This window comes from Drosophila pseudoobscura, chromosome X (assembly GCF_009870125.1).
Source record: "Drosophila pseudoobscura strain MV-25-SWS-2005 chromosome X, UCI_Dpse_MV25, whole genome shotgun sequence".
NCBI lineage: Eukaryota > Metazoa > Arthropoda > Insecta > Diptera > Drosophilidae > Drosophila > Drosophila pseudoobscura.
Genome location: NC_046683.1, coordinates 26,857,004 through 26,879,438, shown reverse-complemented (window position 1 = coordinate 26,879,438; position 22,435 = coordinate 26,857,004). Strand labels below are relative to the sequence as shown.

Genomic DNA, 22,435 nt, shown 5'->3' with positions numbered 1-22,435 from the left:
GATTAATCCATAAATTAGAATGTCCTGCTTCCACACTTCCAAAAAGCTAACTTCACTTTTAGTAACCTATCAGAATGCTAGAGGCTTACGTAGTAAGTTGCATTTGCTTCCCACGTTATTGTGCTTACCGAAACCTGACTAAAGCCGGATATTCTTAGTCCCGAGGTTTTGGCAGGTCAGTAAACAACTTTTTGAAAGGAGGGGTTCTAATTGCAGTGGACTCTAACTTCACGTCGGAACACTTCACAGTCCAGGTTCAACAAGAACTGGAATTCCTGTGTGTAAAACTGATTCTTTCCGCATTCGCTATATTCACTACTTGCTCGTATATTCCACCTTCTTCAGATATCTCAATTTATGAGCAGCACTTGTCCGCTTTAACCGCTTCCTCGATATCAGATACAGATCACTTGATGGTTCTCGGTGACTTCAAGTTGCCAGAAACTGTTTGGTCTTCGGTAAACGAGTCTATTAACCTAATGCCCACGTGACATGTCCCTGTCTCAAGTCAATCAAAAATTCCTTACGTACTTTGCCTGATATGTGCTTTGTATCGAATCCAACCATAGGTTTGTTAACCCAAGCACTTCCGCTCACTATACCTCAGTACGTCTACCATCCTAATTTCGAAGTGTCGCTAGATATAGGACCAACTGTATTGGATCGGTCGAGCAGGCCACCTGAACGTGTCCGTTGCTTTCGTAAAGCTGAGTTTACAAAGCTTAATAATCTAATTACGGATTTTGATTGGTCCGCTTTGTACATGTGAACTGATGTCATAAAAGGCACAAACATTTTTTACAATGCTCTTGGCACATTTTTTGATTCTTGTGTCCCGCTTTCTTGTCCGATTAGATCTGGATCCAGTGTAAAGAATTTAAAATCAAGACTTTATAACAAATTTCAAGATGTTGGTTCTCCTACTTCTCAATCTCGTTATGTAATAGCTCGGTCAAACTTTTCAGTTCTTAATGCCCAATGATATAATAACTACCTATCACGATGCAGGATACGTTTTTCACAGGACCCCCAACAGTTTTACAGCTTCGTAAACAGAAAGCGTAGAACGTCCGCACACCCTTTCTCGCTATCATTTTTTAATACGTCGGCAAAAATAATCAGGAATTACCGATCTTTTTGCCCAATCTTTCAAAAATACCTCTTTGAGGAAAGCTACTGTGGTCATCCGTAATATATTGCTTGTATTTCATCTCCACGAAAAAGATACCAAAGATAGCAAAGTTATCCGCTATTCCCAAAATGTTTGAGAAGGTATTAAATCCGCACTTGCAACATCTCTGCAAGTCACTTATATCTCCAACTCAGCATGCATTTATAAGACGGCGATCAACCACCACGAACTTGTTAGAGCTTACCTCTTTCATTATTAAGGGCTTTCAAGGTAACTTTCAGACGGATGTTATATACACCGACTTAAGTAAAGCATTCGACTCTATAAACCGTTCCCTTCTTTCAAATAAGCTTGGCCTTTCAGGGTTTCCGCCCAATCTCCTGAGATGGATTTCTAGCTATCTTTCTTCCAGGTATCAAAGAGTCCTCTTCAAAAACTCCCTCTCTTCACCAGTAAAGGTTTCTTCGGGAGTACCACAGTGCAAAGTGACTTGAGGAAGACTTCCATCACAATGCAACTTGTCTCTCCACATGCGCTGCATAATTATTTTCACTCTTGTCATGGTAGGTCCGATCAAACCAATGGGATCATAGCACCGTGGAATGGTTGACAACACCGAACGCCTAGTGTGCTTGCCAACACCGATTTGAGGAGAAAATGTAAACAAAAAGTTGTCCTTATGGGGCTCCCAAATGAGCACAAGCGTTTTGGTTACATCACTGCCATCATCCAGCTTCAGAAAACTTTCCCTTTCGGCCTCTGGGACTTTTGCGAAGCACATCAAGGGAATTGGAGCACCATTTCCGCAATTGAAAATTCGCTAGAGCAAGACGATCCGTGGTTTGACGCATAATAGCCTCGACCAAGTTGCCTTGGGCACCAGAGACATATGATCGAGGGACAGGTACTCCTTCATAAATGCCAAATATTTTTCATAAAGAGCTGGATTACGCACGAGCTTGCGCTCCACGTTTTCGAAGTTGACGATATGTTCCTCGCAGTGAAGTTGCTCCGTTGTTGCCCTAGCGATTGGCTCAAAGATGTGCTCCGCATCCCAAAATGGATGTGTCATCCGAAGATTTGGTTGCGATAAACGACGAGGAGTTGGGTGCCGAGTGCCCGCCACCAGATAGAATCCATCCGAGATGTGTCTTCTGCAGCAAAGGTAATCCAGGCGCCAGCTGAATTTGTCCCACGAACAGCAACTCAAAGAAAAGTCCGGCTCCGATGAGCAGATGAATCCGCTGGGGCTTATGGTACGAAGGGTCAGCAAGCTGGATATTCAAAGGTATAGACCAATTAGCAGTGCTCATTGAGACGCAAGGTTTACTGTCCGTAATCTTCTGGGCAATGATGGCAGTGATGCTAGTGGTGAAATCTGAAATCCGCGATTTCAGAACGAGATCCTCCGAGCTACCTTCAGTTGAGAAGCTAGCATCTCCCATGCCAGAGACTGCAGTAAGCGACTTAGTTTTTCGCAGTTGGAAGATGGAAGATCGTGATTCGACGACGCTGCTTCCCATTTAACTTGAGTCTGCCTGTCCAAATTCTTCCAGAGTGCGTGGACCACGATGCAAGCAGCTATTTCCTCCTTAACTGCCAGCTCTTCCAACGTGTGAAGATGTAAGGTGGCGGCGTCCGTAAAAGCCCGCATCTGAAAAACAGATGACTCTCCACGCGCCAGCCCAAATATTTCTCTAGTGTGTATGTTCGGGCCAGCCGCCGAAGAATTACATTTAAGTACATTTAAGCATTGGTATTTTTATTGTATGAGCAGAGTGAGCCGCCTATGTTTTGCAAATGTTGGCTTTCCTCAGTGCTGCTGCGCTCTCCCGTTAAAAGGGCTCTCTGCCGCCGCCACTCTGGCAATTACCTTGATCTGCCGCCTCCACTTCGGCAACCACTTTGATCTGCTGCCGTCGTTTGTTCAGTTCTATACTAACCCCTCTGCGCATTGTTTGCATATCGACCTCTCATAAAATTTATCTGAACATAGCAAGCAATCGGCTTCTGCTAAGCCGCCAAAAGTAAATACATATTATAAAGATTAAACGAAATTCTCTTTTTAATTTTGGAAACAAATAGGTGCCAAAAGCGCTTCGCATCTCAAACAGTGTGCCTGTAGAATGAGACGTTTATTAGCAAATCGATTTTTGAGAATATCTAATGGTGTACTGTAATTAGGCTCGCTCATCTCCAACGATCTAATGGTGTCCAACGCCGCTCCGCTCAAGCAGGACCACAAATGCTATAGCTTCTCGATAGAGGTCAGCTCTGCTTCACTATCAATAACAGCGGTGTTGTCCACTCTGTATAGGCTCCGCTGAACTTGGGCAGCTGCAGCTGTGTCAATCGCATTCGATTGGCATTATGGATTGGGATTCACTTGGGTTCATTTGAAACGTGAAACAATGCGTGTGCTGTGAACGCTTGCCCCACTCACGCTGTATAATGGTCCTCAAATTTTCCTGGTATAAACTCAAAATCCGCTTTTTCCACACTGGTGTGCCACAATAAAATTAGATTTCAGCACTATCAGTAATTCCAACAATCCTCACAGATCATATTCATGCATTTGGCGCATGCATTTCATTCACCAGATGGAGCATCGCCAAATGTCACAGTATCACTGTCTTTGCCAATATTTTTTTTCTTGGACGTTGACGGAACAAGGTATAAAGTTTCTAGTCAGTCTAACAGGAATCGTGAAGTTTATGCGGCTCAACAGATCAGGGCTGTCTATGTCACCCCTGATCAAGTTGTGCATAAATATCACACCAAGCATTTTCCTACGGTTAACTAAGGATGGGAGGTTTACTAATAGTAGTCTACTAGAGTAAGATGGTAGTCTTACACCCGCATCCCAGTTAAGGCCCCGCAGAGCAAAGAGTAAAAAGTTTTTCTGTACTGATTCTATACGGTCCTGGTGTACTTTGTACTGAGGGCACCATACACAGGAGCCGTATTCTAAGATCGGACGAACAAGCGAGGTATAGAGAGTCTTTGTTATATAGGGGTCGTCAAATTCCTTTGACCACCTCTTTATAAACCCAAGCACGCCCATGGCCTTATTTACCATGGTAGAAATGTGTTCGGAAAACTTTAACTTGGGGTCTAACATAACACCCAGATCATCCACCAGGGTAATTCTCTCAATAGAACCCCCAAATAGGGTGTAGGGAGCCAACAAAGGGTTAGAACGATGAAATGTCATAACTTTGCATTTCGAGGCATTAAGGTGTAACAAGTTTGCACAACACCATGACTGAAAGCTATTGAGATCGGATTGCAAGCGAGAATGAAATGAAATGTCCTTGAACTGGACACAGAGTTTAACATCATCCGCATACATAAGTACTCGAGAGTATGTTAATACTGAAGGCAAGTCATTAATAAAGAGTGTGAAGAGTAAGGGGCCTAGATGGCTGCCCTTTGGTACTCCCGAAGAAACCTTTACTTTTTTACCTTTACCTCTTGTTTACAGAGTCGAATGCTTAACTAAAGTCGGTGTAAATAACATCCGTCTGTAAGTTACCTTGAAAGCCTTTAATAATGAAAGAGGTAAACTTTAACAAGTTCGTGGTGGTTGATCGCCGCCTTATAAATCCATGCTGAGTTGGAGATATAAGTGACTTGCAGAGATGTTGCAAGTGCGGAGTTAAAACCTTCTCAAACAATTTGGGATTTTGCATCAGACTTGCTACCTTTTTTATGGAGAGGAATTATAAACGATTCCTTCCAGATTGGGGGGAAGCAAGAGGAATCAATGGACAGGGTGAATAGTTTAAGCAATGGTCCACACAGAGCCTCGGCGCAGTACCTGAGTACACAACCTGGAACCCCGTCTGGACCCGGTGAAAACACCGGCTTAACTAGTCGAAGATCATGAAGTAGGGAATATTCATTTAACAAGGGACTGAAAATGCCGTTCGACCTCGGTAATCCGTATGGGTACGGTGGACCAGAGTAGCGTTCCTTAGAATAGGTGGTCAAAACTGGGCAAAAAGATCGGCAATTGTCTGATCATTATTTGCCGACGTATTACAAAATGATAGCGAGGATGGGTGTGCGGACGTTCTACGCTTACTGTTTACGAAGCAGTAAAACTGAAGCAGTAAGAACTGAAAAGTTTGACCGAGCTATTACATAACGAGAGTGAGAAGTAGGAGAGCCCACTTCTTGAAATTTTTTATAAAGTCTTGATTTTAAGTTTTTTAGACTGGATAACTCTTTGGTAAACCAAGGGGGTTTTCCAGATCTAATCGGACAAGAAAGCGGGACACAAGAATCAAAAAATGTGCCAAGAGCATTGTAAAAAATGTTTGTGCCTTTTGTGACATCAGTGCCCTAATTAGGTTATTAAGCTTCGCAAACTCGGCAATAGCCAACGATCCTTTCCACTTATTATTTTTCATCTTGCCCATGGTGTCGGCTATAGAGTATTGACGCGGAGTGTATGAGTCGATCACAGTTAAATAAAATCATGCAGCGCGCGAGTTCCGACGAGTTCAAAACGTTTTTGCGTTCACTTTTTATTTATGTACAGTCAGCACAACATTTATTCGGACACCCGTCTATTTCAACTTTCTTTATAAATAACTTGAAAAGTATTTAACTTTAACAAACAATTTTTATTTCAATATGAGTGTCGGGTCAAGCAGCTTAAATATTTTAAATTATTGCCAGTGGTGCGGCCCAAAGGAAATGCATTTTGGTGTTGTCGTTTCCAATGCCCCCACTGCAAAGATCATTTGCTACCGCATATGCGCATGCAGCGGAATTCTTTCGTCTCCTTATGTCGTAATCTCTCGGACTCGGCTTAACAGCGTCCCCGAGCAGCGCTAACGCTCTCGGGCTATCATACGCTCTCGCTCGCGTCTAAGCTTGCTGCATAGGGCCCGGCAATTTGGCCCGTCAGCCCTTGCATGGGCAGTCTTGAGCTAATCGTTGCAGCTATTAGATTAACATCCTCGCATCAATCGTTCGCCCAATCATTGCCATATGTACATACGCGATAAGTTGGTTTACATATGCAAATAAATTGTGAATTATAAACAGCCTCTCGACTTTCATTAACTTCAAATTGCAACAGTTATTAAAAGCGCTTAATAGCTTAACATTTGGTGACCCCGACGTGATTGTGCAATAAATAATCCATCAGTGCAATCACAAACTAATATAGCATTCAAAGATCTAAACTAATTGCCATCTCAACCAGTGTCATCGACCACATAAGTTATCCATACATATATACACCGGCCTCTCCTGCATATTCGGTAGTGCACGTAGCTGTTGGCTTGCGCTTCTCTTTTCGGTCATCTTCCCGCAAGAAACGTTTCTTACACCGGTCGCCTTTGTATATACAGTTCGTACATAGCTGTTCGCTTGCTGGGCTCGGTTCTTGTCGTCTATTGCTCGTGTTACTCTTTGCGATCATCTTCCCGCTACAGACGTTGGTCTTTCTGCTAACGCTGCCGCTACCATGGAAATTAATGCTGCTAACGAAATTCCAATGACCAGTGAGCAAAACAGGGTGTCTTTTTTGAAGCTTAAGTCAACGGAAGTCAACGAGAAAATGAAAAGGTTAGCTACCGCTTGGCAGAATGAGTCGTTGGACTGTGACTACTACATGCTCGTGGTAAAGCAAGAGCAAATCGAGAAGTTGATCGGCAAATTTGAGACGTTTCACGGCGAGCTTGAGGAATTGGATCGAAGCGAAATTCACAGTGGTTTGTGTGACATTTTTGAGTCAAGCTCAAAAAACGGCCGCATGCCGTTTCATTCTACCTTGGCTGGAGGAAACACTACGGTTGATTTTGCTGGCTCGCAATCTCTACCTCACCGTAGACAAGTACCATCCCTGCCTCCTATACAATTGCCGACGTTTAGCGGCGGGTATGCGAACTGGACGGACTTTTATTCAATGTTTGCCACCATCATCGACAGCCATCCGGACTTAACAAACATAGAAAAGCTCCAGCATTTGCGTTCCTGTCTGCGGGATTCGGCATTGGAGACTGTTCGGTCGCTGGAAATCTCAGATGGCAATTATGCTTTGTTTGAAAACAGATTCAATAATCGGCGATTGGTTTTTCAGGCACACATCAATGAGATCTTGGCGCTTCAGGCTGTGGAACCTGGGTCAGTGGTCATGCTTCGGGAGCTTTCAGACAAATTCAATTCACATATGCGCGCGCTCCAGGGTTTGGGCACCACTGAGCAGATCGCAGGATGCATCATCGTGCAGGAGCTTCTCCGAAAACTGGATCCAGCGAGCCAAGAGAAGTGGGAGGAACGATTCAACGAGCCCGCATTCGCCAACTTAATTCCGTCGTGGGAATCTATGGCCTCGTTCTTGGAGCAGTGATGCAGATCATGGGAGACGATGGACTTTTCTATGGAAAGCTATGCGTTGAGCAATCAGGTGGGCAGAAGTAGAAAGCATAATAATTCTAGGTCCACATTGGTTACAACCAACCAAACCGTAGCACGCTGCGCGCTGTGCAACGATGGTGCTCACGAGGTCCAGCACTGCCAGAAGTTTAAAGCGCTTTCCCCCACAAATCGCCATAAAGAAGCCAAGCGGCTTTCGTTGTGTATAAATTGTCTCAGAACAGGGCATCGATTACTTCAGTGCACCTCGAGCAACTGTCGTACCTGCGGGGGTAGACACCATACCCTCCTTCATTTTGGTAGCCTTGAAGATACCGCAGTCCAAGGGAAATCAGCGCCGTATAGTCCATCTCAGTCTGCACTGTCTGAGTCTACGCCGTCTGAGCATACCACTGCGCCCTCTACTTCAGCGGCTACCTCGTCTGCCCTTATTGTCCAAGATCTCAGTAATGGTGTTGTTCTACTTGCCACGGCCACGGTCTTAGTCAAAAATCGTTCCGGAGTTTTAGTTCCCTGCTCCCAGTTGCATCTAATAACTTCTCGTTTCGCGAATCAGCTTCAGCTTCGAAAAATGAAATCATCGACTGCAGTCTCGGGAATAGGCGACTCTAGCTTCGTCACGGATGGATTTTCGGTCAACGTTAGCCTGCACTCTCATCGGATTACTCAACTCTAATCACTGCCATTGGAGCCTTTAGCATAACCGATCGACAGCCAAGCTTTGGAATTGACACTCAAAACTGGAACATTCCATCTAACATACCACTAGCTGATCCGGAGTTTTATAAGCCGCAGCGCGTCGATCTGCTAATTGGCGCAAGTCTGTTTTTCGAGCTCATGTGTGTTGGTCAGGTCAAGCTACTGCCAGGATTGCCTTCAATTCAGAAAACGCACTTGGGATGGGTCGTGTCTGGAAGTTGTTCGCGTTTAAAAGGTTCCTCGTTGATGGTCTCTCGCGCTCGGGCCGTAGCTGCTGAGGATAATAGTCCAGAGGATCGGCTTGAGGTGCTTCTTCGGAGGTTTTGGGATGTAGAAAATTGCATCGAACCAATAATAAAGTCTACCAAAGAAGAGCTAGATTGTGAAGCACACTTTGTGCAGTCATACGCCGTTGCGATTACGGGAGATATCTGTAAGATGTATCGTTGTGTAAGAGTCTCGACCGAGGATAGCAACTTGCAGTGTATTCTGTGGAGAAACTCCAGGGAAGAAGACTTGCGTTTGTTTCAATTGGACACCGTTACTTATGGGACGAAGCCTGCCTCCTATCTATCTGTGCGAGCGATGCATCAGTTGGCAATAGACGAGCAGATGGCGTTTCCAGTTGGAGCTGAAATCCTTCGCCGTGACTTCTACGTGGATGACTTGATATCTGGAGCCAGCTCGCAGGAGGAGGCTATCCGGATTCGGGAGCAAACTACTGGAATTTTGTCTAGAGGTCAGTTCAGATTGAGGAAGTGGTGTTCGAACGTCCCTGCTGTGCTGGATGGAGTTCCGGAAGAGGACAAGGAAACATTTTTTAAGTTCGACGATGGCAGCCATGTGACTAAAACTTTAGGACTTGCGTGGGATCCGGTTTCTGATTATTATTTTCGTTCTCGGCCCTTCAATCTTCTTTGAATTCCTGCAGGCGCTCTGTTTTGTCATCCATAGCGCGATACTACGATCCTCTCGGACTAGCTGGTCCCGTAATTACTATGTAAAATGAAATGTTCAATCCTTTTGGATGGATCGTTGGGGCTCAACCCTCCGATCTGTTTTATTGTGTTCTATGTTCTCTTCTGTATTTTACAATTGTGGTTTGGGCTTTTGTAAGCCAAAAGCCGCGGAGCTGCGCTGCCAGTGACGCCGGCAGCGGAGCGGCAGAACTATGTGTTCTTATCTCTTATATGTTAATATGTATATGCTCAGCGCTGTTGGCAGCGAGAGCGCGAGGGAAGATATATGTGTGTATGCATGTATATTAGTGCCGTCAAGTCATGGGAACATGCTGACGCTGCACTTGGGTCGCTCGAGGCATTCTTGAGTGAATCGTAATACGATCACCCAGAATGTCTGGGACTTTATTGTTACGTAAACACTGAAACAAAGTGTTACAGTGTGTATTCTTTAAGTACCGTCGGTACAGTGGGTATTCGAAATAATGAATACTTTACTTTACTTTAATATGAGCATACTACATCTCCCTCCTTTTGAAAAATAACGTAATATAATGAAGTTATTTTATTTTTAGCTTTTACTATATATGTATACGAGTTATGTATTCTTAAAAAGACAATTTATATATATATTTTTTTCTTTTTTTTTTTTTTAGTCAATTATTAGAATATTGAATTTTAATTAATATTGATAAAATTTAAAAAGGTTTTTGAATATAAATGCGGAATAGTATATTTTTATGGTTTATATTTATGTATGGCCATACTAAAAAATTATTAATAATTGCAAATCTTTAACCTATCCTTATGTACTTTCTGAGTTTTGTTTTTATTATCGGAGATTATGACGTTATCTCTTTCTCCGATACTTTCTACTCTATATGGTCCTATATATTTAAAATCTAGCTTATGTCCTGTTTCATTTTTCAATAAAACTTTATCTCCTACAGCTAAATTTAAATCTTTTAACTTTAAGTCATAGAGCTGTTTATTTTTAATTTTATGCTCCTCGAGCATAATCCTTGCTCGTTTATATGCTATTTCTAATCTATATTTACTCTCTTTAGAGTAATCATCTATGTTATATTGGGGGTCTATTCTATCTATAGTATTAAATTGAACTGGTAAGTTTGAAGTCTTACCGAAAACTAGCTCATATGGACAATAATCATGTGCCATAGAGGGGGTTGTATTAAAACAATATACGAAGTATTGCAGCCATACATCCCAATCTGATTTGTCGGCTGAGATGTATGAGCGTATGAACTCGTTAAATGTTCTGTGGCTTCGCTCCACGGTTCCTACAGTCTGGTGATGATGTGCAGTAGAAGTTATGTTTTTGATGTTTAGATTTTTACATAAGTCTTCAATTATTGAATTTTTATATTCTGTTCCCATGTCCGTAATGAACGTCTTCATTGGACCGTACTTTAGAATAAAATTTTCAAAAATAGCTTTAGCTACTGTATTTGCACTTTTGTTTCTAATAGGTATGGCAACAAGGTATTTTGTCAGGTCACATATTAAGGTGACTGCATATTCATTTCCTTGTTCTGATTTAGGAAGTGGACCGATCGTATCCACTATTACCCTATCAAAAGCCATGTATGGTGTTTCTGTAATAGTCAATGGAATTATTGTGTGCTTGGTTACTTTAGCTTTTTGGCATTTTGGACATTTTCGTATGTAATTGGTTATTTCTTTAGTCATACCTTTCCAAAAATAATGTCTTTTGACCTTGGCCAAGGTTTTTGTTATGCCTGTATGTCCTCCTTGTATGGGATCATCATGTAATGTAGACAGTATTGCTTCTTTTTCTTTTTCATTTTTAATTAGGGTCACCGGGTTGAGTAGCGCTACTCTTATTGTTCGTAATATTTTATTGCCCATATTTTTAAAATTATCTATTGAAATGTATTCAAAGATATTTTCCCACGGTGCCACTTTGAGTTGGCTGATTTTTTGTTTACCGGCTTGCGTTTCAAGCCTTTGGAAAAACTGACCTAAGTCAAGGGTTCCATTAGTATACAAATCGCTAACATCATATCTTGCAGTAATTTTTTTTCCATGTTTGAAAAAACATAAATTATTATTTACATGCAAGGTCACTACTTTACGTACTTCGTCATTGTTGATGACTTCATATACGTTGGGCTTTGAAGCTTTTGTTAGAGATTGCCTAGGCAATTCTATTTTTTCTTTTCCTGCGCAGGATTTCTGTCTACTCTGTTGCCTGGTAGTGACTTTCAGGACTTTATTTGTTTTTTGTATGTTTTTCAGGACTGTGATGGTTATTCTTGATAACGCATCTGCTACATGATTATCTTTACCCTTTAGATACTCGACTGTAAAGTCGTATTCTTCTAATTCGAGCCGCATGCGTGTGAGCTTTGAGCTAGGATTGACCATTGAAAATAGGTATGTTAGTGGTCTGTGATCCGTTTTTACTGTAAAGTGTTTACCATAGATATATGGTCGAAAATGGGTAATTGCCCAATGAATTGCTGCTAATTCCTGTTCTGTAGTACTTTTGTTACTTTCACCTTTTGTGAATGAACGTGATGCATATGCTAATGGGAGTTGGAGTCCGTTATGGTTTTGAGTTAAAACCGCTCCACATGCTTGTTTACTAGCATCGGTGATTATGCAAAATTCTTTCTGAAAATCTGGGTACTGTAACAGAGTGGGTTCCATAAGTTTATCTTTTAAATATTGGAATGCATTTTGACATTCAGTTGACCACTCAAAGGGGACATTCTTTTTGCATAATCTAGTTATGTGCCGGGAATAGTCGGCGAAGTTTTTAATAAAACGTCTATAATAATTGCAAAATGCAATAAATCGTCTAGCGCTGTCGGCATCATGTGGGACTGGATAGTTTTTGATGACGTCATATTTCTTGTCATCTGGCAAGATTCCTTTATCTGTGCATTTATGACCAAGAAAGGTCACTTCATGCATAAAAAAATGAACATTTTTGTGGATGTAATTTTAGGTTGTGTTTCCTACATATCTCAAAAATATCTGTTAAGTTTTTAAGCATATGTTTTTCGGAACAACCCATGACTATTAGATCGTCCATATACAGGAAGGCTTGCGAAGCTTCAAGTCCAGAGAATGCTATAGTCATCATTCTTTGAAATGAATTCGGCGCTATTTTTAAACCAAATGGTAGTCGCGTGAAGCGATATGAGCCATTGCTCGTGGAAAAAGACGTTATATTTCGCGAACTTTCTTCTAGTTCGATTTGATGAAAACCTGACATTAAGTCAAGGCATGAGAAATACTTTGCTCTACCTAGTTGATCCAAAATGTCATCAATTCTAGGTAGTGGAAATTTGTCGGCCAGGAGTTTTTTGTTTATTTGACGATAGTCAACTACCAATCGCCATTTCTTTTGTTCTGAACCCGGAAGGGCTTTCTTTGGGACAAGTAGAAGTGGGCTGTTGTATTCTGATACGGATGGTTCGACAATATTGTCGTTGATTAATTTTCCTACTTGTTTTTTAATTTCCTCAACTTGGCTATGCGGACTTCGATAGTTCTTTATATATATAGGTTCGTCATCCCTCAATCTCAATTTCTGTTTATAAAAATTATTTGTTGTGATTGATTCGGTTTCAAGCCCGAATACGTCACTAAAATTTGTACATAGTTTAGTTAATTGCTTCTTGAATTGTACTGGGAAATGTTTGCTTAATTCAGCTATGACAGTTTTTTCTCGGATTTTTTGAGTTGTTTGAATTACCTTGTAATTCGAAAGTGGTTCATATTGTATGTTATTTATATGTACTAATTGGTTGGTACTGGTTGTATTCAGCAATCGGACAAATGTATTATTTTTTGAAGTTATTGTATTTGCTACATAAATACCAGGTTGAATTTCCTGGTTTGGGATCAATATGGTTTCTATATCGGACGTTAATTCTATTTTTCTGACAACTTGTGATCTTGCTGGTAGAAGAATTGTATTGTTACCAGAACTGTATGTTATTGGAACATAAATTTTAATTTTTATATTATTTGGTCGTATTATTAACCAATCCTCTGCAGGTTTTAAGTCTATTAGGCAGTTTAATTCTTTTATGAAATCAATGCCTATTATTCCATCACACGGAATTGCAAAATTTTGATTAACTAAATGGAAATTGTGTGGAATTATGTACTTATCCGTCTGTAGCTCTATTAGGGCAAGGCCTTGGGATGTTATTATACCTTCCCCTATTCCTTGAATATCTATTTTATTTTTTGTTTGAATGTCGTTAAAGACATCTGAATTTTCTTTTAATAATGATATATTGGCACCGGTATCTATAAGGAATGTAAGTTGTTTTCCTGTGTTAGAATTGAGGAATGCCACGAATATATTGAGATTGAGGTTGATTGTGTGAACCGCTGGATTTTTTAATTTAGTGTATCTAAAGGATCTTGGGAGTTTCCCGAAGCTGTCTGTGTAACACGAACATTGTTCTGTCGTGTGTTTCCATTGCTATTGTATCTTTGGTTGTTATAGGTTCCACCGTTATTACGGTTATTTCCCCTATAGCCAACACGACCTCTATTGTTATTATAACTATTGTTGTAAATATGGTTGTGGTTGTAACCACGACCATTTCCTCCACCGCGATAGTTACCTCGAAAGTTACTACCGCGGTAGACTTGTCCTTGTCTAGTGTACAATATTGAACTTGCACTACCAGTCATCTCTGTACTACACTGTATATATTTTGCTACGGCATCATTCATTGTTGGGAATGTGCCTGCTTCTAGTATTGTTTTGAGTCTGCCGTGCTCGCAATTTTTAACCATTGTACTAATGGCCTCCTTGCAGCTGAACTTATCGGCGTGTTTCGCTGGCAAACCCTCATCAATGTATGATGCTTCTAGAAGTTTTCGCATATCATCAATCTCTGTTGTGAATTGGGCTGCTGTTTTGCCTTTTTGGCATACTTTTGCCATTTTAGCCTTTATAACATCTGATGACTCTCCGACAATAGTGTCCTGCAATTTCTTTATTATTGCGCTAATGGTGGTTTCATCTTGTATTTTATACAATGTAGTTCCTATTACTTTTGATTTAATTACTTCTATAGCTAAATTTTCGTATGGTCCTTTCGTTAGATTGACCAATTTGACTGCCGTAATGAATCTTTGTAAATGGAGTTTCTGTCCATTAAATTCCGGAATGGCGTGCGAAATATCTTTGATATATGCCCGTTGGGCAATTGTTTCGTCTGCCATTGTGGTTGGTTCTTGCCCAACTACGCTGTTTGCTGAACTAGTCGACGGTTTGTCGTCGTTCACCGGATGGTTCGATCTATTTGATCGAGAATCGTCTTCCGATATAATGATAATATTTTTTACATTCGGGGGCCTGGGACTTATTGGCCTTGATTCCGATTCTACAGCTGGTATATATGTCGCAGCTGTGTTTAGAAGATTTGGGATGTGTATGTCTAGATTGAATTTTTCTTTAACGAATACTAATCGTTCCCTTAGACGTTTGAAGACGTCTGTAGATTGAAACCAATGTATATCAGTAAGTCTTTCTCTGTTTTCTAGAAAAAGTTCTCTGACCTCATTATATATGTTTACCAAATTAGTTGTATGTTTAATGACCGTACTATTTTGTGTAGGTCTGTTCTGCGTTAAGCATTTGTATGACTTATCGAATTCTGCTCTTAGAGTGCAAACTTTAGCGCAGATCGTAAGCCAGTCCATATGTGTTTTTTAATGTTGTCCATTCCGATTGGAAGACAATCTAACATTAGCAATCACAATTCTTCCTAAAATTTCGTTTTCTATTATTTGGCTGTTTACGAGGATGCCGGGTATGGTTGATAATACGATACCTTTTTGTGTGGCATCACAATGAATTAGTGGTGAAAAAGGTAAATTATATTCGTTCATATATGAGTACTCGAACTCGTATATGCTAATTGGATTGGGGTATGCGGCTAAGATTGCTTTAGCTCTATATTCGAAATTTTCATTCCTGTCGTGGGTAGCCCTAATGGCTGCTGCTGTTCTACGTGACATTTTATTTTGTCTTTGTAACAATATATTAAAAGCGGGAATTCTACCTGAAGTGTACCCATGTACATGTATTCGAGCTCTATTATGCTCCTAGGGGTCGTGAGACCAAAATTTTTTTTTTTTTTTAAACTCTATCTAAATTGTTTGCCCTACTCATATATCTCTTTTTAATTATCTTATTATGTTTTACATACAATGTTAAAAGGAATTGTAAAACAGTGACAATGGTTAAAATCAGAAGTAATAACCAGAGTGCATTGAGATCATCCCTGTGGTCTATTATTTTGACATTATTGACCACATTGGCCGTATTGTCTTTGGTCTGACTATCGTCAGAACCGAACCAACCCATGGTGATGATTTTCTCTCAAAAATTGGTTTCTACAATGTTGGGGTTTTTATTTTTATTTATTTTTTTTTCCTTTTATTATTTGCTATTCATTTATTCTTTTCAATAATAAAAAAAAATTACTAAAAATCTCTTTTTCTCATGGACACACATATCTATATACCCTTCCTTTTTTTTTTTACTCTTTAAAATTTCATCAATATAAATTTTTTTTTTTTATATATATTTGATCAAAAGGAAGAAAAAAAAATGTTAAGGGACATGTGATCGATTTACAGGTTTTTCATTATATAATTCAATATCGATCACATGGTTTTAGTAATAGCCTAACAGAGGTTAGTATTTTCAAGTTGCACTTTAAGGGTGCTTCAACTCGAGATAGAATATTATAATTATTGGCAATATGAGGCATGGCATTTCTGCAGCTCAATTGCGTTACTTCGCACCAGTGCGAAGTTGATCCTTTGTTGGTGGGGGTTGGTTGGTGTCTCCTTTTTTTTTTTGTCGTGCCGGTACTCAGCTATTGTGAGTGGGCGAGGTCCATCGTTTGGGTACACTTTTAAAGCCTCTTGTAGGCTGAGTGCATCCCTTTGCTCGGTAGGAGCAGAATCTGTTGGTCCATCGACGGTGCAAGGGGCGGTCCTATGCCACTCGCACTTATATTATTGGCCTGTTGGTCCATCGACGGTGCAAGGGGCGGTCCAATGCCACTCGCACTTATATTATTGGTACTTGCTGGGTCTGGTGGGGCCGGTGCTGGTCTTCGCACAGGTTTTTATATTGCGTGTACGCTCTTTGTAGCGCGGGCTGTTAAATCTCCTTGGGTATTATGTATTCCTGGCCGCATTGTAGCCGCCAAATTTAAGGGTATAAATTATAATGCAACATGGGTTTGTGCGTAACATCGTCGGCAGTCGTGCATGGGTCTGGCGAAACGGCTGGTTTGGCTTTCTGCTGGGTTTTTTTTTTCTTGGCACTGGCACTGGGGACAACACTGTTTCAATAGTTTTTCCAATTTTCTTTTGACTTGGTCCGATTTTTTAAAACAAAATCACATAGTATTATATATTTTTTTTTTTCGGCCATTCGTTGTCTTTCAAAATTTTAACACTTTTTTTTGAAAAAATTTCTCTCCTTTTTTTTTTCTCAATCCTTAGATTGATCCATCGCGTAGGACATATCGAGTCCTGTCACGGTCGCCATGTAAAATGAAATGTTCAATCCTTTTGGATGGATCGTTGGGGCTCAACCCTCCGATCTGTTTTATTGTGTTCTATGTTCTCTTCTGTATTTTACAATTGTGGTTTGGGCTTTTGTAAGCCAAAAGCCGCGGAGCTGCGCTGCCAGTGACGCCGGCAGCGGAGCGGCAGAACTATGTGTTCTTATCTCTTATATGTTAATATGTATATGCTCAGCGCTGTTGGCAGCGAGAGCGCGAGGGAAGATATATGTGTGTATGCATGTATATTAGTGCCGTCAAGTCATGGGAACATGCTGACGCTGCACTTGGGTCGCTCGAGGCATTCTTGAGTGAATCGTAATACGATCACCCAGAATGTCTGGGACTTTATTGTTACGTAAACACTGAAACAAAGTGTTACAGTGTGTATTCTTTAAGTACCGTCGGTACAGTGGGTATTCGAAATAATGAATACTTTACTTTACTTTAATATGAGCATACTACAACTAAATCCAAAATCTTTCTCCAGCGTTTGTGCCAAGAGAAGTTGTCCTGGGATGAAAGCCTTCCAGTCGCACTGAACACCGAGTGGCAGGAAATATGCACCAGTTTTGGTCAGATTCGTCGACTTGAATTTCCTCGGTTTGTGCTCCTTCCAGACTCTACGCTGGAAATTCACGGATTTTGCGATGCCAGCATCGAGGCTTATGGTGCATGCATTTATGTCGTGTCCAAGGGTCAGCATTTCAGCAGTCACTTACTATGTGCCAAATCTCGTGTGGCTCCTTTGAAGACACTTACAGTACCAAAGTTGGAGCTTTGTGGAGCGCAGTTGCTGGCTAGGCTCATATCTGAGATAGCTGGAATGAATGTATTCAAGGGAAGGTGTTACTGTTGGTGTGATTCTGCCGTTGCGCTCTCTTAGATTCGGGACGAGCCGTCAAGATTTAATATTTTTGTTGCAAATAGAGTGTCAACGAATCAGGAAATGATCGAAAAAATGGAATGGCGCTATGTTCCCACAGTTTTGAACCCAGCCGACATTCTGTCTCGAGGGGCTCATCCGACTGAGCTGAATGAGTCACCTCTTTGGGCTCATGGTCCTCCATTTCTTTGCGGCTCCTCACATGACTGGCCACCCACTGTGCTACCTGATAAGCCAGCCCTTGAACTTCGTCGGAAGGCTCTTCTGGTCAAATCGCCCTACATAGACATTATTGCTGATTCCAAGTATGCGAATTCATTTGCTTCTTTGCAACGCGTTTTCGGATACATTCACAAGTTTTGCAACCGAATTCGGCGCGCCGGACTCACTGTCTCAGACATTGAACATGGAACCCAGGTATTGCTACGACTAGTCCAGCGTACTCAGCTATGGGAGGACATGAAGTCACTGCGGGCAAGGGGAGCAGTCTCCTCATCGAGCTCAATCGCATCGTTATCGCCATTCATGGATCAGTTTGGACTTCTCAGGGTAGATGGTCGACTGAAAAACTCTTCGTTGGATTTTGATGGCCGTCATCCCATCATCTTGCCCAGCAGCCATCCATTGACTCTTGCAATAATCTCCCATTTTCATGAGCGGAATCTGCACGCTGGTCCTCGAGCTTTGCTTGGACTAATTCGATCCCAATATTGGCCTATTGGGGGGAGGAAGACGGTAAACAAGGCAGTAAACAACTGCGTAAGATGCTTTCGACTGAAGCCCAGGGTATTGGAGCATATTATGACGGATCTTCCAAAGGAGCGGCTCTATGGTTTTCATGCCTTTGAGATCACAGGCGTGGACTTCTGTGGGCCGTTTTTCTACAAACCGGAGGCACGCAAAAAGGCTCCAATCAAGTGCTACGTCTGCGTCTTCATTTGTTTCGCTACCAAGGCTGTTCATCTGGAGCTTATAAAGGACTTATCCACAGTTGCTTTTCTACATGGACTAAAGCGCTTCATATGTACCAGGCGGAAGCCGCGGCAAATTTGGTCAGACAACGCAACCAATTTTGTCGGCGCTAAGAATGAGCTGATGGAATTAAAGCGCCTGGTCCTCAGCGATGACCATCAGAAGGCGCTGCTGGATTTTTGCTTGGTCGAGGCTATAGACTGGCATTTCATTCCTCCGCGCTCCCCTCATTTTGATGGTCTATGGGAGGCTGCAGTGAAGACGGCCAAGTACCACTTCTACCGTGCGATAGGCAACTCGGTTCTTGGATTTGACGAGCTGCGGACGCTGTTGTGCCACATCACGGCAGTGATTATTTCAAGACCTTTAGTTTCAATTTCAGAGAGCCCTGCCGATCTAGATGTTCTAACTCCAGCGCATTTCTTGAATGGTGGCCCTCCTGCTTCGTTCGCTGAGCCTGACGTCACGCAGCTAAACTTCGATCGCCTGGATGGCTGGCAGCGCGTTTCGTAGCTGCAGCAGCTCTTTTGGTCCCGGTGGAAGGAGGAGTACATAACGTCACTGCAGCAGCGCTCAAAGTGGCGCACTGCGAAGCCTAGTTTAGCAGTCGCAGATTTGGTTCTTGTCAAGGATGAGAATCTTCCTCCCATGAAGTGGCCACTGGCGAGAGTGGTCGAGCTTTTGCCTGGACGAGATGGCGTTGCCCGAGTTGCTGTGCTGAAGACGTCATCTGAAATCACCAAGTGCGCCGTCAACAAGCTGTGCCTGCTGCCCCTTAAAGATGCTGTTGAAAGACAGGCTTCCAACGGGGGGGTCAAGAAGCTTAAATATTTTAAATTATTGCCTGTGGTGCGGCCCAAAGGAAATGCATTTTGGTGTTGTCGTTTCCAATGCCCCCACTGCAAAGATCATTTGCGCATGCAGCGGAATTCTTTCGTCTCCTTATGTCGCAATCTTTCGGACTCGGCTTAACAGCGTCCCCGAGCAGCTCTAACGCTCTCGGGCTATCATATGTTCTCGCTTGCGTCTAAGCTTGCTGCATAGGGCCCGGCAATTTGGCCCGTCAGCCCTTGCATGGGCAGTCTTGAGCTAATCGTCGCAGCTATAAGACTAACATCCTCGCATCAATCGTTCGCCCCAATCATCCCCATATGTACATACGCGATAAGTTGGTTTACATATGCAAATAAATTGTGAATTATAAACAGCCTCTCGTCTTTCATTAACTTCAAATTGCAACAGTTATTAAAAACGCTTAATAGCTTAACAATGAGCATGGATGCTACTTGATGCGAAGAATTTTTTGTTTCAACAAGACAAAGACCCCAAACATTCATCGTATTTGGTACAAGAATGGCTGTTGTATCAATGCAAACAGTTAAAGAGGACGCCGCAGTCACCAGATCTGAAACCCATAGAGCACGTTTGGGATTTGCTGGAAAAAAATTACGAAACATAAAATTTCCTCCAAGGAAACTCTTAAAACGGAATTATAATTATAATATTACCAATTTTGTGGTAAAAAGTATGAGCCGATGTCTACAAGCTGTTATTAAAGCTAAGGGCGGCCCTACCAAATATTGAAAGCAGAAAAATGGGGGACAATCAGCCAGGCTCCGCTTTTCACTTTCACAACTTTATACAACAAAACGAACCTTAATTGCAAAAGGAAAAAAATAGATGATTTATTGATGCATTAACATAAAACTTGACACCTATATCAAGGTAATTTAATTTGTGCTTTCTTTATAAATAATTTTATTTGAACCCAACCTCAAATTTGGTTCGGAAAAAATTGGCCACGGGAACAACAAATTTCGTTTTGGTGTAAACAGCTGACGCATTCCGATTTGGTTATCGGAACGTTGACAATTTAATTCGGACTTCAAAATGTAAGTGCAGCAAATTAATTTTGTATTTCAAAATTACCGCTTTGTTCTTTATATCCAGGGGAAAGCATAAATCATCTCTTCAAGATGATAGGTTTCATGAAAGACAGCCCGGACTCTGCAAAAGGATTTGTGAAGGGCGACCGAGTTGTTGTCGATGCCAAGTAGGCAGAGCTTTGCGGCGCTATCAATGCAGTTGGGCCGCCAATCAAGGACGAATTGGGTTGGAAAAAGGTACGTGTTGCACAACAAAAGGTAGCACACTACTATATTAAATTCTACAATTTCAGGTTTGGGCAGATTGGAAAACAAACATCCGCAAGAAGCTGGCCAAGAACAAATTATAAACTGTAGCTACAGGTGGAGGGCCCTACGCACAGCAATCGCTTGGGGAATTTGAGTAGGAAGTGGCAAAGCTATACGGCCTCTATGAAATGGTGGAAGGAGTAGGTGGGCCAGCGTATGGACTTCCCCCCCGTACGACCAAGGAGGCCGACACTGGGGTTAAATGCGTGTTGGAAGACCCCATTGAGGAGGAACCCTCAGAGAAGGACGAACCTTCAGAGAAGGAGGAGCCCATGCCGAAGCGCCGTAGAACTAGACCAGCGCAGACCATGGACCTCAACGATCTCTGCGCTGCTCAGCTGAATAAAATGTCGACAATTTTCAACAAAATTTCGGAACGTTTCGAAAGAATGGAAGCGTCAGAGAAGGAGAAGCTCGAGGTCCAAATGGCGCTTGTAGACAAATTTAGCCAAATTTTGGACAAATTTTCGAAATAATTAGTTTCCTACTATTAGTTTACTGTGAAATAAAGAAGAAAACATATGAAAAATTTTGCATTTTAATAAGGAATGGCCTAGCTATTTCATCGCGTATAGATGATCCATTATTTTCAGTGTCATCGAATTCATTTTCAGTGTCTAGAGGGTCGTCAAATCGAACATCCTCCTCGATTAAGACATAACGTCTTCTACAAATATTGTGCAGGGCACAGCATTAATTTATAATTTGGCAACAAAATATTGGTGGGTAATTTAAAGTGCGTTGCAAGCAACGGAATTGGCTTTTAAGGACTCCAATGGTGCGTTCGATAATATTTCGTGCTCCAGTATGCTTTATATGGAATCTGTGCTGATAGGTGGCTATCTCCGCGCTCCTATAAGGAGTCAGAACAAAACTCTCTAGAGCGTAGCCCGAATCAGCCAAAACAAGCCCATTAATGGTCGTGGATAAATATTCCCTAGCAGGGGAGTGATTCCAAATGAAGGAGTCATGGCAGGAACCAGGGTGCGTGGCATCAATAGCAATTATCTCCATGTTGTTGTTACACACCACCATGGCATTCATGCTATAAAATCCTTTCCTATTATAGAACACATAGTGGTTTTGTACAGGCCTTAGTATTCGGATGTGAGTTCCATCCACACAGGCACCAATTCGAGGCAATTTAAAGTTCCGATAGAAATATTCATATGATTGTTGCAATTGATGATTATTCATCTGAAACGAAATGAACTCAACACATAACAGCCTGTTCATCAACGGAATAAGTTTGTGAAGAGTCTTTCCAAATGTACTGCGTCCAATGTTTATATGGTGGTCTTTGGCAACTGCCCATTGGTAGCAGCCAGTGGCGAGATATCGTATTACTGAAGAAAATTGCGTAGAGGGAGATAACTTCCTGGTAACACCTAAATGGGTTTGAACTTTCTCCAAAATCATTTTGAAAGTTTTTTTGTCGATCTGAAATGACTTCACAAATCTGAAAGCTTGATCATTAGCAATTTAATTTTCAATTCGCATGCTGTTACTCACAGTTCGTCAGACATGTTAAATGCACAAGTGTTGCATCTAAGATGTCTAGATCTTCTTAGATCACGTAATTTCTGCAATCGTTT

At 41.6% G+C, this 22,435-nt stretch overlaps 2 protein-coding genes across 6 annotated transcripts in view; one reads left to right on the top strand and one right to left on the bottom strand.

The window, feature by feature from the left end:
* The window catches only part of Lcch3 (Ligand-gated chloride channel homolog 3), a 423,845-nt gene that overhangs the window by 143,812 nt on the left and 257,598 nt on the right, over positions 1-22,435 (bottom strand). The window lies entirely within an intron of this gene.
* LOC6899454 (uncharacterized) lies at positions 20,581-21,351 on the top strand. Its single transcript, XM_002136042.3, has 2 exons — positions 20,581-20,768; positions 20,825-21,351. Exon 2 carries the CDS (start codon positions 20,969-20,971, stop codon positions 21,314-21,316), a length of 348 nt encoding a protein of 115 aa, XP_002136078.1. The 5' UTR covers positions 20,581-20,768; positions 20,825-20,968; the 3' UTR covers positions 21,317-21,351.